A 14,708-nucleotide genomic window follows, 5' to 3' on the forward strand; every position below is an offset into this window, starting at 1 on the left:
TTTTGTTTTTGTACTCCTGCTATCACCTTATATTAATTCGCCTTGAGATATACATTTAAGTAGAAACTCAATTGGCTATGAAAGAGTTTACGATTTAATTTTGAAGTATGTGAATATGACTTGAATATGCGCCTATAATTTTAATTCCAGGTAGAGCGTTGTGATATGGCGTATATACTGGATAAAGCGAAATTTCAGATTCAGTTAAAATGCCAACACGAAACAACGAAGAATACTTTTATATCAGTAGATGACGAAGAGAATGTAACTGCAGAAATGACACCCGATAGTACATGTAACACGTAAGTTAATTAAATAATTTTAACTTATTAAAATAATCTTGATTACTTCTTATTTTAGTATTTGTGGTTCCCATAGGATATTCACGGAAATATCAAATAACTTTAATCCTGCAGAAGAAGAGATCACTTTAGAAGCCGAAGATAAAAAAATCAGTATCAAAAATTATGTTGAGGGTTCAAGAGTTAATGAGAAATTTATGCGATCACAATTGCAATTAAAGTAAATACAGACATTTGCTAACTTCAAATAATTCGCTGCTATTAAATGTTTGCCTTTTCATGAAGTGCGGATGAGTTCGAGAATTACATGATAGATAAAGAAACGTCAATTACATTTTGCTTAAAGGAATTCAGAGCGTTACTGATGTTTGCCGAGGCATTAAACGAAAATGTATGCCTTCAATTCGACGAGGCCGGTAGGTTAGTATATACATATGTATATATCGTTACTATAGTATGGAATGGTCGTATCTCACATCGTCGCTGAAATGCAAAAAGCTAAAACTAACTAAAATTTTTATTGCATAAAACGATGTGGTGACTTATAATTCGATCAAGTGCATCATAATCGATCAAAGAGTGAATTTTATTTTTTATTAGTTATGACTAGGGCTCGGAATCTCATGCACTAAAAAATCTAAAATATGCGCATATAATATTCACGCAAAATTCATAAAATGCGCTTTAAATAAGTAGAATATGCAATAAAATAGATTTTCCTAACATTTTATTGCCGGTACAAAAATAAATAACACATGCATTTTAACAAGAAAATAACGAAATCAATTTACTTGGAACGCCATAAATATTTATGTACAAAATTCTGCAGGAATGGCTTGCGGAGTGTCTTTAGCCCAGGAAGTGTTCGACTGTCTCTTTTAAGTCGGTCATCGCTACCAGAGTGTCCAGATTTGGCGATTTCGCGCCAATTTGGCGATTTTTTTTTGGATGTTTGCGCGTAAAAATTTAGAAAATCGCCATTGGCGATTTTTGGCGATTTTTTCCCTTCAAATACATTTTTTCCAATTATAAAAATATAGAAAACTTAGTTTTCCACTATAACTTTACAGAAGAGGCTAATGAACTGCATGATAAACTTGGCTTAAGAAGCATATTAAAAGACTGTCAAAAATTTTTTATCACCCTTATCGAAGAAATTTTAAACGATTACATAGTCAATTAAATACTTTTAAAAAGCTTTGATTTTTGTCACCAGAAAAGTGTGAGAATCACAAGAGGGCAAGTTTCAGGGACCTGCCAATAACTTTTTTCAGAACCATTCCATCCGACTCTGAAGAATTTTGGATAATTGCTTACGGAGTGAAAACCGCAACAGGCAATAAAATGTTTGGAAATATAAGTAAAGTAGCCTTCATATTATTATCCTTGCCGCACTCATATGCTTTTGTGAGCCGTTTTTCAGTAATGAATTCAAGAAAAACTAAGATTCGAAATAGGATGAGGTTGGTTCAATAGTATCAAGGTTGAATAGCTCAATATATGACAAAACAGAAATATAAATGATTCACACTATAGGTGATTTTGAAGAAATTGTGGAAATAGCTGATCTCGCCTTATTATAGGTTTTTATTTTATTTTTAGCGCCGAGCTCTTAAAAGCGGATTGTGCGAATAATCAATTAATACGAGTTATAATAAATTTAATAATTGCGCAGTACTATTGCAAAATGTGTTGAAACAAATATATTTGTATTTTTGTATGCTTATTTTTAATGAAAATTTTTTGTTCATCACTATTATATAAGTGATTTGTGTTATTTATTATTACCCTCTGAAGGTATTATATTCGTTTTTGGTTTTAAAAACTACATTATAACAAGATTTAATTTTTAAAATAAAAGATTTGTTAAATCGATTTCATGAATTTTATTTTAAAAAAATTGGCGATTTTTGGCGATTTTTTTTAGGAAATTGCGATTTTCTTTTTAATCTGGACACTGATCGCTACTGCGATATACCCTGTTGAAGGGCAATCCAATCCTTTCGGCATGTACCCCAGCGGGCGAGTAAAGTATGCACACTGCAGTAAGTTTGTAGGTATCTTCTTTGCTCATTCTTAAGAGAGCTTTGGTTTTAAATGGGTCGTAGGACACCCAGAACTGCCGGGTAATCCTGTACGATCTTGTACGGTTCCACCTCTGCTTGGCATTCGAGTGATAAATTTCGTAAATTGTTACTTTTATCTTCATGAGTGAGGCGCCCATGTCCACCGCGTAGAACACATTCAGTACGGAACCACACCTTGCTAATTCGTCCGCTGTCTCGTTAATATAAATGTCCCTTTGTCCCAGGACCCATATTTGGGTAATTTCGTATTGATCAGATATATAAGCCAGTTGTCTCCTACAGTCTTCCACTAGTTGAGATCTAACAGAGGTAGAAGAGAGTGTCTCAACGGCAATGTTTTTGTCAAGGGGCATTTTTTGTCAAGAGATTTCGCACTAAACTTAAATGATTGTAATCATAAAAAGTAAAAATATGCAAAAACCACATGCATTTATTGTAAAATATACTAAAAATATGTACAAGAAATATACAAAATCAGGTATTTTTTGCTATATGCAAAATGATGCATTCACCGCAAAATATGCAAAAATATGCACTAACGATTGAGTGGCATTTTAAAGGAAATTTCATGATTCGTAAAGATAATTTAACCATTTCCATTTGAAGATGCCCAATAAAAACATGCATTTGCATAAGGTTCCGAGCCCTAGCTATGACTTTTTGTATTTCAGCGACGATGTGAGTTTAACCCTTTCCATACTATACTAACGATATACTTCCATACAATTCTTTGTTTATTAATTATTATTGTTTTCAATAGTCCGGTGTTTGCGAGTGTAACACACAGAGATGATATTCATTGCCTTCTTATCATGTCAACGTTGTCACCAGAAGAAGTTAGTTTTTACGATAGCTGTCATGAAACCGAAGTCCAAGAAACTGCAGCATTGAAAACAGCCCGAAAACGGAAAGTGAAACCTTCAAAGGCAGCAAATCAATCTAAAAGTCTTAAACAGGATTTGAAGCAAAAGTGCATTGCCGCAGAATCGACGTTAAGCAATAGTTCATCGTTATTTCAATTTGAAAGTTGCAGAGATAAACAAAGTTTTCCTTCTTCTCTTGGTATTCCTCGAAATAATGATCGGCCTGCTAATGCGAAATCAGTCTCCTATAGAAGTATGCTGAAACCTGTATCTATGGAGGTAGAAATATCGCAGATTACACACAATCAAACAGATTCCAGCGTAACAGTACGTGAAACAGATGTACCCAAGTTTGTGGGATCTTCAACCTCTGACGACGAGGATTGCATTCCAGAATCTCCAAAGCGACAAGAAAGGGCAGATCTGCGCACTATATTTTCCCGATGTTTTCATTCAACTTATGTACCAGTGGAACCTTCAGCGAGCAGCCAAATATATGCTACTGCTTCGGATACGGAAGATTGAAAAACAAACATTTTTAAATTAATTTCTTTATGAAGTTTTATTCTTCTATATAAAATTAAAGGTTAATAGTTGGTAAAAAGTTCGTGGTGAAAACATTACTGTTTTTTTCATGCAGCTGCTTTATATTCACTTTTGAATTTTTTAACGAACATAAAACTGATTGCATAGTAACCTGAAATAAAAGAAGAAATATATATGTAAATAGAAATAACCACTGGTGTTAACAAGTTTTAAACGTTAAGGCTACTCATCTAAATGAGTAAAAACCGTATAAACTTCATAAACCCTATAAAAAGTCTGTACATTAATAAAAGGTTTCGAAATTGTGGCTAGTTAGCTTTTACTGTCGTTCAGTAACCGAAAAACTCTGTAAAGTAACGCAAAAACGAGAGCGGTAATTTACGTTCTTATATGTTTAAAGTTTCCCAATATTTAAATTAATTTTAGTACAGTCAATCTGGTATTGGAGGTCCTGGGAATTCTACTGATACAGGAAGCGTGAACCTACAGGGGTCAGGTGAGGGGCCTCAATCACAACAGCAATAGGATTACTTGGCACCTCTCCTGTGAGAGACCCAGAGCTAAAGAATAATATTAATTATTTCTGCATTACAGAGTTTCTTACACAGGATCTGGTAGCGGTCCAGGCTACTCTGGAGGGAGATGGAGCTCGTCTTGCCTGCGGCCTACTTTCCGGAGGACAACGCCAGCGTGCCACCCCTTGAGGTACAGCAGCTTTTAGAATTCTGCCACAGGAGACGACTTGGCTGCGATGCGAACGCCCACAACATGAAGTGGGGCAGCTCGAACACAAACCGTAGGGGTGAGTGCCTTCTGGAATATATAATTAGCGAAGACCTGTGCTTTCACAATGTTGGAAATGAGCCAACGTGCATCACTACGATCAGAGAGGAATTACTCTACATTACTCTCAGCAGCAGAATGGCTCAGTGGCGGGGCTCAGTGAGCCCTCACTGTCTGATCATAGGATTATCTGATTTACACTGGGAGCAGACGTTCGAACAGGTTACCCCAAGAAAAACCCCATGAAAACACTGGATTAAGTACGAGGAAGTACTAAGACTATGTTCAAACAGGCACCTAATTGGCAATTAAGAATCTTTTCACCAATTTAAGCCTTAATTATTACCCAATTTATCATACAAAATTTCAAATTATTAATTGCCAATTAAAAATTAATTGGCAATTAATTTGTGTCAGATTCTCAATGCAACCCTGGTAGGTATGTTTAATTTTGACTTGGAGGTATGTTTATTAAAACAAAGAGCAGTTAGCTGTTTGTTTCTGGTCTCCTTTTACAGCTGATATTCCATCAGGTATGGAAAAGTGAATTATAAAATTTTACCTAATTTACGGAAAACTTTACCTAAAAGTAGACAGATGTACCTTAAGAGTAAATATCGCCGATGTATTTTCAAAACCGCCTAAATCGCCGTTGTGGCAAAAAAAGAGATTTGGTAACCCTGAACTCCAGGCATCGAGATTTATGCATAAAAATCGTTAAATCGTTATTAAAACAACAGATTTGTAAAATAATAGCTACGGAAAATACCGCCTATCAAGGCAACGCCTTCAAAGAATAAACCGTTGTTTCGCTCTCCTGTTAAATTTGAGTGCCGTAGATAGGCGGTTTTGCAATTGGGCAATAGGCGGTTTTGCAAAAACATCGACGATATGTATTTCTACATAAAAACATAGGAGGATAACAATTCCCATCGATACCATCTCAACTTTTGTAATCACATTAAACAAAGTTTGGTTATGAAAAGAATCTCTTCGAGCAGCGCGAGACAAAACTATGTTGTAGAAAAGGTGAACCACTTTCCTCCCAGTTCTTCGATGGCGTTTCAAAAATAAATCTTTTCCGTGTATCTAGCGAAATCAATTAGTTGCGCTACTTTGACCACGCTTCTATATCATTTGTATGCCCCTTCACAAAAAAGGGAAGCTATTAGCCCAGTTGCCCGCACTAGAAAATGTATTGAAATGTCAATAAATATAAGAACTGATTTCCTGGGAAGTTATTTGGCTACGTTCCAAATTTACCTAAAATAGTGTGTTTGTACCGAATGTACTTTCAAACTAAATAAAGGTACGATTGAACCAACTTTTTTCATCACTGTAGGTAATCCAGCAGCTGATTTCGTATCGCTTATTGCGCAGCTGACGTGTGTGTGAACACCAAACTCAATGCCGCAATTTAAAGCTTAATTGCCTCAGATAATTGGCCTGTTTGAACATAGTCTAAGACTAAGGTTACTAAGTCTAACCAAGTTAGAGGCACAACATAGAAAGGTTGATTGTATGGAGTTAGAGCACAGGGTCAACAGGCTGAATGGCATTATTTTGGATGCCTTTAATTCCAGCTGTCCCATGTCAAGGCCAAAGAGAAATGTCCAGCCTCCCTGGTGGTCACGCGAACTCTCAGTACTTAGGAAAAAGTGCGGAGACTTTTCAATCGAGCAAAGCGCACCGGGTAATGGGGGTATCTCAGTCTGACAAAATGCAATAAGGAGATTAGAAAGGCTAAGCGTAGCAGTTTTATGATTTTCTGTGAGAACACTGCATCTACTTCTGCAGCTGCTAGGCTTCACAAAGCCTTGGCGAGAGACAAAACAGGGATCAGGCTGGCTATTAGGCTACGTAATGGGACTTTTCAGGTACTGAACAGGAAAGGGCAGTCACCCTGTTGTCGGCCCACTTCCCGGACGTCATTCCAACCTCTGGGATACGGTATTTCATACGACCAGGCTACCTCCATCGGACAGGAAGCTGGCTAATAGCCTGACAAACCGAACGGTACAAGGCTCCCGGTGTGGATGGCGTGTGTCCAGTGTTGCTGAAGCAGGGTGCGGTGCTCCTACTTCCACATCTTGTGGATATTATGAGGAACAGTCTAGCCCACATTCCCGTGGTGTGGCGGGGGCCTGAGTTATCTTTATTCCGAAGGTAGGTAAGAGAGATTACTCTCTTGCCAAGTCTTTCAGGCCGATAAGTTTCACCTCCTTTATATTAAAGGCTATGGAGAAAATTATCGACCATAACATCAGGTTTAACACTGTGAAACACACTCCCGTTGTGTGGCGGGGCACGGGTTATATTTATCCCGACGGTAGGTAAGACCGATTACTCTCTTGGCAAGTCTGTCAGGCCGATAAGTCCAACCTCCTTTATGTTAAAGACTATGGAGAAAATTATCGACCATGACATCAGATTTAACACTATGAAACACACCCCTCTGCATTCCACGCGTACAGAGTGGGCAGATCCACGTACACTGCGCTGTAAGCTCTGACAGAATAAATACAAGGGGCCTTTGAGTGTGATGAGCCTTCTTTGACATCGAGGGGGCCTTCAAGAACGCCTCCCACCTGGGAGTCGACAGAGCACTTGAGGAACATAATGTTCATCCAATCATCCACAGATGGATAGCAAGGTTGCTTCAGACTAGGATCGCGTCATAGCGTCGTTCAAATACAAACGACGAAAGAGTGTCCGGAAAGACGGGTATTATCTCCCCTGCTGTGGTGCTTAGTTGTTGACGAAATCCTATATATACTAACTAATGAGGGCGTGCGATGCCAAGGGTACGCGGATGATATAGTGATTATCGATAGAGGGAAGTTCGCAAGTACTCTCTGTGACATCGTATAAAAAGAGGACTCAACATTTGCAAAAAAGTGGTGTGGTTTAAATATCAATCCTTCCAAGTCAGACAGTCCCCTTCACTATAAAAACGAACTCTTCAGGGGATGAGGAACTTGAACTTGGATGGGGTCGCGATCAATGTCGCCACAGAGGTGAAGTATCTGCGACTTATCCTGGACTCCAAGCTTCTGTCGATGACTCATGTTGATGCGGTCACCTCGAAGGCTACGAGAGCGATGATGGTGTGTAAACGTCTAGCAGGAAAATCCTGGGGGTGCACTCCTAGAGTCTAAAAATGTATGTACACCATGATAGTAACACCAATAGTGACCTATGGTGCATTGGCCTGGGTTTCCAGGACTACTCTGGGAACGGTGAGGCAGACCCTCATCACATACACTATCACCGGATTTTTAGAGTCTCTCTAGGGCTAGTCGAGGTGTTGTGCTGAGCTAAGGGCACAATAGACCTACCGGTCGTAGTGCCATAACCAATTATCGATCTATAGACGAATTATTTTGAAGCACGAATGTCGAGTTTGTTAACCAGGTTGATTATAAGATAACGATCGATTTTTGACATTTCCGTAGTTTAGTTTGACATTTGTAATCGCAATTCTAAGTACCTTGGCAACAATTTAATCTATTCAGCAATTCAGCTATGAAGTTTTGTATAAATTCTGGTGTTGCATACTTCACGGGGCAATATTTTGTTACCTGCTTATGAGATGGTAAGAAAATGTACCAGTGAGCGAATGCCAAAAGGGCTGAAAAATTACCAGGAACTTTATCTACCGGTAACAAAATGTGTGTTACCAACGCAGAATAGGACTGGAAAAAGGTAAAATAGTAACCCCGGAGACTCGTCGACCGAACTAGTGTTAACGTAGTATTTTTCGGAAAAATTATACTTACTAAAGTAAAAACAACTTGACCTCAAATTCAATGGTTTTATTACCTGCGATTTCATTAGAAGTTGGTCCGTATTTAAAAGTTGTTTAGATGCAGTGGTTATAAAGCCTTTGACAAATGTAGATGTTCCTTCATATATTGCAACGTTATTTTCGACTAGAAAAAATTATGTTATTAATGGTTGTGTTATGAAAATATAAAAATTAGGGCCGTTTACTCAAGTAGCTTTTAAAATTTATCTGTCCTTTAAACACAAATTTTGTTCTAAAGAAATGAGTTTGAAAACATTTTTTTATGATATTTATGAAATTGTGAGTTATGATTGGCGATATGTACGAACGTATGTAAGGTCATGCGTTATTTCGAATCACCAATTATAGTTTAAAAAACTAAAACCTCCCTATTATAATTGCCATTCGTACTGTCATCAGGTATGTAACTTGAGAATAGAAATCGCTGCATCTTTTAGGCGAATCAATATTACATAGTTACATCCCGAGCTAATAAAAGGAAGGTAAAAAAGATGAGCGATGCGATCAAATAATGTACATTATTTTTTTAAATACCCCTTATACCATGTTCGCACCGACATCGAAAACATGTTTTCGTTGCTATAACTGGTTTTCGACCTAAAACTTGTGTTTTCGTCCATGTAAAATCTGTCAAACAAAAGCCAGTTTTCGCTGAAAAATACTTGAAAATTTACGTTCCACTCATTCCAATCGGTATCTTCACTAGTATTTTAGATATATTTGTCGTCATGATTTATCATCTTTAATGCACTAGCTGTGATTTACTGTCAATTGGCTGGCCAAATTAAAATAGGAACAAAAGAAAAAGGTTGCTAATGAAAAGAAAATGAAAGACAAAGATATTGAATTCGTTTTTTCGTAGCAAAACTGTAAACAAAAGATAAAAGAAATGTCAACGAAAACACACACAGCCCACAATCCCCAAACTCGTTTTCAAAGTGTTTTCGTTGTCGGCCCGAACAGGGTATTATATTATAAATTCAAACAAAGAATGTTATAAATATTATATACAACATAAAGTTATTATAAACTTTGGCACTTAAGCTTAAGATTTTTCAAAGAGTATTTAATAGATTTGGCAAGTGCAGAAGTCATGTATATACCTATGTAAACCTCTAGGCAACTGATGTTTTTTCTTAAAGTTTGGACTGCGCTCTTTCTAATGGGTGGGGTTTTAGGTCCCACAACCCATCCACCTCCCCTACGGATGCAAGTCAAAAAAATACATCGATGTTTTCTCGATTTGATGCATCGAAATATAGCATCCATGCATATCGATGTATCGCATAAAAACATCGATATTTTCGATGCATCGAATGAAAATATCAACAGTCTCTTTTAATTAAAAATATACAACAAGATAATGAAACAGTCGTAACTTCGATAAGTGTTTAAGTAATAAATCACAGTGAAATGTATTAATTGATTTAAAAAGTTACAAATCCCAGCTTTTTCTGTTCTTTTGAGAAGCCTTCGAAAAAAAAATTTCGTAAGGTACGGAAGTGGTGACAATTGTTAATTGTTTATAAGCATAATGAAATAATATAAAGTGTGCCAGCTAGCAGTGACATTCTATTTCGGTATACTTATTTGGCAGTTTATTATCATAATTTTTTCCTTCATTTGACTTTCATGTTAACCCTTTTTTTGATTTGAGTAAAAAATTCAAAAAATATATGTCAATAAATTCTTGCAGCATGTGCAAAAGCACACATTACGCTGCAGTACTGAGGTTTTCAGTCCATCAGAATGAGGATCTATGCTGAAATCGGGCAGAGGTATGCAGCAAAACCAAGGGTTAATGCCAGAATTTAAAAAAGCGAAAATGACGAAACTCAAATTTTGCTTTGAAATAAGCGTACATCAAACTGGCTGGCGCACTTTATATTATTTCACTAAGTTGATAAGCTATGTGAAACAATTTGAGAAATTGCTGTTTAGAATCTGTCCAAATTGGTTTTAGAGTGTCAATATAATATTAATCAAATAGATGGTCTTTTGGCACTAAACGTTTCTACTAATAAGGTAGCAATTTATTAGTGCAATAGTAATAGTACAAAAATAGTGAAAAATCCACATTTAAATAATTACTAGAGCGAAGAAATTGGAAGTTTACAAAATAATTTTAGTATGTACAGTGTACATTGCACACAAAAGTCGATGCATAAAAAAACGTCGATATATCGATGTATATCGGAAAGTCCAACACACCGGTTTTATTCGATACATCGAATAGCAAACATCGATGTTTCCGATGCATCGATGTTTTTTTGCATCCCTAAAACCGCCGCTCCATGCCACAAAATCATTGTACAAATAACTAAACATTTCCCACCAGTTTTTTCCGACTGTGATTTAAACTCAGATTACCCTCAGGTATAAGTACAACTGCTAAAAAAAGGTCCAAAAAAGGGAAGGGTACCAATCGACGCGTTTCGGTCCCTGTATCAACAATCCGGAGGCGAAAAGTTAATACTAATAACCATTTAAAAGTTACGAACAAACAACTTTTTTAAATATCGCTATTTTGTATGAGAAATTACACGATCAAAAATGCACTAAATCAGCAGTTTCCACTTTTTAGACACTATTAAAATACATAATTTAACATATTTATTAAATAAGCACATAGTTTTTTCAACATAAGATAGTTTATTTTGTTACTATGTTACGATGCGAAAGGCAAAAATGAGGACTTCGTTTTGCATAAAAGCATGAACAGTGTTGTTGCTCTGGCCGCGAAATTTCAAACACTTCAGCAACAGCGCGGTTTTAAATATTCGTTGCGCTTCGTTAGTGCTGTCGCTTTAACTGCCGAAGCGATATACCAACAGCACAGCACAGTTTTCTCGCTCTTTGCATTTCAGTCAGGGTTTCAGCTGTGCGTTTGTGCGAAACTACAAGTGCGAAATGTTGCCATATGTTTGTTGTAAAAACTGTCGAATATTTTGCATTTCTGCCCTTTTGTCAAACGCACACAGTTTTGCCTTAAAGAGTGAACTCTAGTGTGGGATTTAATGAGTCAAAGAGATTTACTCGCTTTATTTAAACACAAATCAAATTCGCATATAATACTTCGGTATTATTTAATGTCTAAATATAATTCTTTACAATGAACTTGTTTCTATGTTAAATGTAGATGAAAAAGTAATTAAGTCTATATTCACCGGCCAGTCGATTGCTAAGAATTTATTCTGTCAAAACGATTAAGTGCACTTGCTATGCTGGGTTGCCATCGTTTCGTTAGTTCAGCCAGGTTGCCACAGTGCTCCCTCCAGACTTTACGTCCGGAAACGGACGGGGAGTCTTATCCTGCGTCCGCTGCGGTTTGTTGATGTCTCCTTCGGAGGCAACTGTTCGGGTGTCGATGATAATGTAGATGATGGTGTTGTGTGCGTCGTGGCTGAATGTTGTGGAGTCGCGGTTGTCGTTGGTTGAGTATCTGCTTGATGGGATTCGATGAATGCTGGCTTAAGTCGGTCTCTGGATATATTTACGTTGTTGCGGTTGATTTTGACGGTGTAATATTTAGGGTGTCTAGAGATCACTGGATATGGGCCATCGTAAGGTGGATGGAACGCCAGTCGAGCTTTATCGTTGTGTACAAATATGCGCGTTGCATCGGCAAGTTTGCTGAATACGAATGCTTTTGAGGAATCATGATTCGCGGTTTGAGTTGGGCGAATCTCCTGCATTATGTCGGAAAGCTGACTGACGAAGTCCGACTGTGGTCGGAAGATTTGCCTATCGTTAAAAAACTGTCCAGACAACCGTAATGTGGTACCGTAGACAAGTTGCGCGGCGTTTGTACCGATGTCGGGCTTGAATGCTGTGCGGAGTCCTAGCAAGATTATAGGCAAGCGGCTTATCCAGTCTTGTCGTTCGTGACACGTTATTGCTGTTTTCAGTGGGCGATGCCAGCGTTCGATGATGCCATTTGCTTGCGGGTGATATGCCGTTGTCCGCAGGTGGGTTATACCCAGCATGCGTGACAACTCGTTAAAAAGCTGCGTCTCGGACTGTCTTCCTTGGTTGGTTGTCATGCGTGCTAGTATACCACAGCGCTAAATCCAAACATTGATGAGTTTTCTGGCGACTGTTTCCGCTGTTATGCCTCTCAGAGGAACGGCTTCTGGCCATCGCGTATACCTGTCGATAATCGTGAGGCAGTACTGGAATTCACTCGATGGCGGAAGTGGTCCGATGAGATCGATGTTGATGTGTTCGAATCTACACGACGGCAAAGAAAGTTGTTACAAGTGGTGAGCGAACGTGCCTACTGACCTTAGATTTTTGGCAGCTGAGATATCGTTGCACTTCTTGCCCATATTTGGCCAAACAAAGCGTGCCTTGATGAGCTTTGTGGTTGCACGCACGCCTCCGTGCGAGATGCTATGCATTTTGTCGATGATATCTTTGCGATGCGGGCGTGGTACGAATGGATGTACTTCCGATGTATAGCATTTTCAGTTTAAATGAAACCGTTTTCAAATTAAGCGAAACCTTTTTCAAATTAAATGAAACCTGTTTCATGTTAAGCGAAACCTTTTTCAAATTAAATGAAACCTTTTTCAGATGCAGTTAAACTTTATTCAAATTAAATGAGATCTTTTTTCAGATTCAATGAAACTTTATTCAAATTAAATGAAATGAATGAATGTTGCTCTCCCTTAGGGTCAAGGCATGTTGAATACAGTGTTGCCGTTTCGGTCCAATTGGACCAAAATTGGTAGTTTCATTTCTTAAAATAAGGCTTTGGTAGGTTGGTTGGTTTGTTGTCGAGGGGTTTTGGTAACTATGCAAATCATATAATTTATTCATTTTATAAAACTTCAAATATCTCTGTTTTCGGGAGTACATGTAAAGGATGATGTGAAAAGGAAAAGAGAAATGGGACATGTCAAAATTATTATTGAATCGAAGTTGAATGTTGCTGTGCTGTGGCAAATGCCAAATTTTACATTTCGCTTAAGCAAGTGAGTGAGAAGGGAGAGTATTTGTACTTTTTTTCCCTCTTCTCCCTTAAGAAAATAATAGTTTACAGCTTTGAATTCGTGTAGCAACAGTAAAAATATTCTCCCAGTTAAACATCATAATCGGCGTTATCGACTCCCTGATATAAGTATGGCGTCGATAACGATGTGTAACTGTGAGTTAAGGCTCTGTTACGTACGTGTTTTTACGTAGAAATCAAAAACCAACAGACTTCTACGTATGCTGTGCGTTGGGTAACAGCTTACACGCGAAGCTAATTTAACAGATTCCTTATGTGACAACTCTCAAGCAAAGCCAAGTATGCATAACAGAGCCTTTAGTGTTAGCCAGACATGGTGCAAACGGCTCTTAATAGGTTAAGCTGATTTCCTGTTCCTTACTTTTAAAAATGTTTAATACTTACAGCCAGTTTCACCAGCAATTTAAATGAAATATTATTTTTTATTTTCTGCCAATTTCCATATAAAATTAAAAAAATTAAGATCATTTTTCACTTAAATTGCTTACATTGGCTGTTAATTTGAATAAAGTGTCATTTAATTTGAAAAAAGTTTCATTTGGTTTGGATTGAATCTGAAAAAAGTTTCATTTAATTTGAATAAAGTTTCATAGAATCCGAAAAAGGTTTCATTTAATTTGAAAAGGGTTTCGCTTAACCTGAAAAAGGTTTCATTTAATTTGAAAAAAGTTTCATTTAAACTGAAAATGCTATAGATGTATCGCAGTAGATTGTATGCCTTGTGTTTGGAATGATAATCTTTGTGTCGCCTTCGATGAGTTTCTTCAGTTCTGGGCAACTAACTTGATCTTCGGCAATCCGGTGGTAGTCGATGGTTATTGATTCAACCGCTTCGATAGCCGATAGTGTGTCTGCTGTCCTGTTCCCGTCGCCTGCGACGTGTATGATGTTCGTCGTAAATTGACTGGTGAAGTCCAGATGACGCAGCTGTCGCAGTGATGCCTTTTCGTATTTTTGTGCGACAGCGTAGACTAACGGTTTGTGGTATGTTCGTACCTCGAAGTCTTCCCTCCAGCATGGCTCGGAAATGTTTGATAGCTAGGTATACCGCGAGTAATTCCCTGTCGTAGATACTGTACCTCTGTTGTGCTTCGATGAGTTTTAGACTGAAAACGCCAGCGGCTGAAACTAAATGTGTACAATTTGATGAAGTGCTGTGCCGATGGCAGTGTCGCTGTGAGCGATATTCGAGCGTTCGGTGCTGGGTGAACCAATAGCGTTGCGTTTTCCAGTTCTTTTTTGCATTCGTTGAAATGGTTGATTGCCTCGTCGGTCCATTTGATTCGCGTTGTGTCGTTTTTTTTC

The 14,708-nt window shown here is 37.7% G+C and overlaps 3 protein-coding genes across 4 annotated transcripts; 1 reads left to right on the forward strand and 2 right to left on the reverse strand.

The window, feature by feature from the left end:
- The first annotated feature begins 122 nt into the window (after positions 1 to 122).
- On the forward strand, positions 123 to 3,988 carry LOC118738691 (cell cycle checkpoint control protein RAD9A). 2 transcript variants are annotated; one of them, XM_036469600.1, is made up of 4 exons: positions 123 to 302; positions 361 to 522; positions 588 to 722; positions 3,150 to 3,988. In XM_036469600.1, exons 1-4 carry the CDS (start codon positions 166 to 168, stop codon positions 3,775 to 3,777), a joined length of 1,062 nt encoding a protein of 353 aa, XP_036325493.1. In that variant the 5' UTR covers positions 123 to 165; the 3' UTR covers positions 3,778 to 3,988. The 2 variants fall into 2 exon arrangements, with proteins under 2 accessions (XP_036325493.1, XP_036325494.1); XM_036469601.1 differs by having other exon boundaries at positions 588 to 718; positions 3,150 to 3,268.
- LOC118738693 (biogenesis of lysosome-related organelles complex 1 subunit 3) lies at positions 3,796 to 9,908 on the reverse strand. Its single transcript, XM_036469604.1, has 3 exons — positions 9,493 to 9,908; positions 8,404 to 8,513; positions 3,796 to 3,949 (listed from the first exon to the last, which is right to left on the reverse strand). The coding sequence occupies exons 1-3, from the start codon at positions 9,683 to 9,685 to the stop codon at positions 3,833 to 3,835; spliced, it is 420 nt and encodes a 139-aa protein (XP_036325497.1). The 5' UTR covers positions 9,686 to 9,908; the 3' UTR covers positions 3,796 to 3,832.
- Positions 9,909 to 11,058: 1,150 nt separating this feature from the next.
- Positions 11,059 to 12,907, reverse strand: LOC118738692. The gene is made up of 2 exons (XM_036469602.1): positions 12,674 to 12,907; positions 11,059 to 12,619 (listed from the first exon to the last, which is right to left on the reverse strand). The coding sequence occupies exon 2, from the start codon at positions 12,430 to 12,432 to the stop codon at positions 11,671 to 11,673; it is 762 nt and encodes a 253-aa protein (XP_036325495.1). The 5' UTR covers positions 12,433 to 12,619; positions 12,674 to 12,907; the 3' UTR covers positions 11,059 to 11,670.
- Positions 12,908 to 14,708: the final 1,801 nt, after the last annotated feature.

This window comes from Rhagoletis pomonella, unplaced genomic scaffold (genome assembly GCF_013731165.1).
Source record: "Rhagoletis pomonella isolate Grant_MI unplaced genomic scaffold, Rhpom_1.0 Rhpom_scaffold_00005, whole genome shotgun sequence".
In the NCBI taxonomy this organism is placed as follows: domain Eukaryota; kingdom Metazoa; phylum Arthropoda; class Insecta; order Diptera; family Tephritidae; genus Rhagoletis; species Rhagoletis pomonella.

Bases quoted from the DNA above. Each gene is read 5' to 3' on its own strand.
- LOC118738691 (XM_036469600.1), top strand. From the start codon at position 166: ATGGCGTATATACTGGATAAAGCGAAATTTCAGATTCAGTTAAAATGC. The intron at 303-360 runs GTAAGTTAATTA...TTCTTATTTTAG, and splicing joins CCCGATAGTACATGTAACAC to TATTTGTGGTTCCCATAGGA. The intron at 523-587 runs GTAAATACAGAC...CTTTTCATGAAG, and splicing joins CGATCACAATTGCAATTAAA to TGCGGATGAGTTCGAGAATT.
- LOC118738693 (XM_036469604.1), bottom strand. From the start codon at position 9,685: ATGTTTTTATGCGATACATCGATATGCATGGATGCTATATTTCGATGC. The intron at 8,514-9,492 runs GTATATACATGA...AATTTTTTCTAG, and splicing joins TTGCCTAGAGGTTTACATAG to TCGAAAATAACGTTGCAATA. The intron at 3,950-8,403 runs GTAATAAAACCA...CTTTTATTTCAG, and splicing joins AACTTCTAATGAAATCGCAG to GTTACTATGCAATCAGTTTT.
- LOC118738692 (XM_036469602.1), bottom strand. From the start codon at position 12,432: ATGACAACCAACCAAGGAAGACAGTCCGAGACGCAGCTTTTTAACGAG.